We start from the raw sequence: 1952 nt of genomic DNA on the forward strand, positions 1-1952 counted from the left end.
CATCTGGTGAAAATTTCATGTCATTAGCACCTCTAGTAATATATTTACTGAGAAAAATGGTGACGTGTTCAATACTTATTTTACCCGCTGTATTTACAGAGGAAAAAGTAAAAATCCAAAGGTTGTTTCTTTTTAAGACTCAAACTTTAATCATCTGATTCTTCTAATAACCGGTTTTGTCAGACAGAAACTGGTTCTCCCGGAGGCTGAGAGGTCCAACAGACGATCCTGAACCTTCATACAAAAAGCACCAACAGAGCGGAACCAACTCCTCAACTCAGACACTCTGAGGACGGAGACGTCCAAGTTTTACACAGAAGACAGATGGTTTGAGAGAAAATTGAAGCAATTCACAGAAAAAAAGTTTTAAACCACAGGAGGTTTCAGGTGTCAYGTTACACTCAGGTTTATGATCTCATTCCTACAAACAGCAGCTGAAGCCAAAACGCTGTCATCATGCAGCTGCTGAGGAGGATTTAAGTCCAGACATGTTCTGTAACACGTTCCACAAGAATCACTTCCTGAATGGAGCCAARAGAAGGAGATCAACACCAACCAGCTCCAGATATTTGTCAGGATMTGATCAGTCTGATTCTCATGGAAAAGTCAAAGCAGATCTGGAGAAGATCAGTGGAGCGATGTGGACTCAAACTGAACAGGTCCTGGTCTCAGCTTCATGCTGCCCAGCCTTCTACGATCACTGGAAACCATCAAAAACCAGCCTGAGAGGAAAACCTGAAGCTGAAAACATGAAGGTTGGACTTTTTGGACACGAGACGACTTTCAAAAAACCTGGAGTCCAGATTAAAATTTAGAGCTAAAAYTTGATGTAGTAGCTTAAAGTCATCCTCAACTCTGAGCAMAGATCAGTTCAAAACTTTGACATTAAATAAATAAACAGTTTCAGAAAGTAAACATTAAATAGTTGGTTTTTATTTTCAGGAATAAATGAGTGAAGAAAATCAAACAGGTTTGACCTTTCAGTCAAACGTCTGCAGAGAAAACTTTCTGACATGTTATTGCATCAAGTTACTGATTAAATAAAGCTGCTGGTTAATGTTTGTTAAAACTCACTCCTCAGACAAACCTTTAAACTAATTTAAACTAATTTATTAAAAACCTGCMGATAAACTGGGATCTTATTGGTTACTCATAAAAAAGGACATTTTAATAACCAAATTAATCCTTTAAATGTAAGTTTGTAAATAAAACTGTCAAAAAGTGGTTAAAGTTCGGAATTTTGTGCTAAAAAGTGTTTTATTCCTTTTGAATTGAATAAAATAATCAGTTTTTTTGTCAAACAGCAGCTGCAATTACGTTTTCTTACCGCTGAGCTCGTTCCACATCTGGATGACTTTTCAGCAGCTTCTTCTTCTCCTCATCAGACTTTCTGGCAACATCTTCCTCATTGCTGAAAGACTAGAAAAAAAAGTGCACAAAGTTAAAACTTGGATATTGTCTGCATACCAGAGATTCCAGTCAGCGGACCCGGATGGGAGGGGGTCTGCTTTATTCATTTGAACCCAGCATGAAGGAATGCTCCTGGAAGGTTCAAGCTATTTAAATAATGCACACAAACACAAACTGTAGTTGGGCCTCGACATGCAGAGACAGGACAGACTGGTTCACAGACCCAACAGTTCTTCTGACTGATCTCATCTTCCTGGTAAACTTTAGAAACAAACTTTAAAACAAAACAAACATGATGTTTGGACGAGTCCTGAGTCACTCACCCCTCGAGTGATCCGGAAGTATGAAGTGATCGGCCCCATCAGCATCATCTTCAGGGTGACGATGGCAGCGTAGGTGGCGAAGGCCATGAAGACCTCGTTTTCCATCAGCTGGGCCATTTTTACTGGTTCTATGGAGTTTGTAAAGTTACACAGTCAAAAATTACCACCAATATTTTTGTTTTATTTAGCTTTTTATAAGAAATAAAAACAGATTTATTT

General features: G+C 38.6%; 1 protein-coding gene across 1 annotated transcript in view; it reads right to left on the reverse strand.

The window, feature by feature from the left end:
* LOC106519973 (microsomal glutathione S-transferase 1) overlaps positions 1–1911 on the reverse strand; it is a 4205-nt gene extending 2294 nt beyond the window's left edge. Inside the window, exons 1-2 of the mRNA XM_014011850.1 lie at positions 1734–1911; positions 1328–1419 (exon numbers count right to left, since the gene is read on the reverse strand). Of these exons, the coding sequence (XP_013867304.1) occupies positions 1328–1419; positions 1734–1850 (209 nt within the window). The 5' untranslated portion in view covers positions 1851–1911. The remainder of the gene's footprint in view (positions 1–1327; positions 1420–1733) is intronic.
* Between the last annotated feature and the right edge of the window lie 41 nt (positions 1912–1952).

This window comes from Austrofundulus limnaeus, unplaced genomic scaffold (genome assembly GCF_001266775.1).
Source record: "Austrofundulus limnaeus strain Quisiro unplaced genomic scaffold, Austrofundulus_limnaeus-1.0 Scaffold85, whole genome shotgun sequence".
In the NCBI taxonomy this organism is placed as follows: Eukaryota; Metazoa; Chordata; class Actinopteri; order Cyprinodontiformes; family Rivulidae; genus Austrofundulus; species Austrofundulus limnaeus.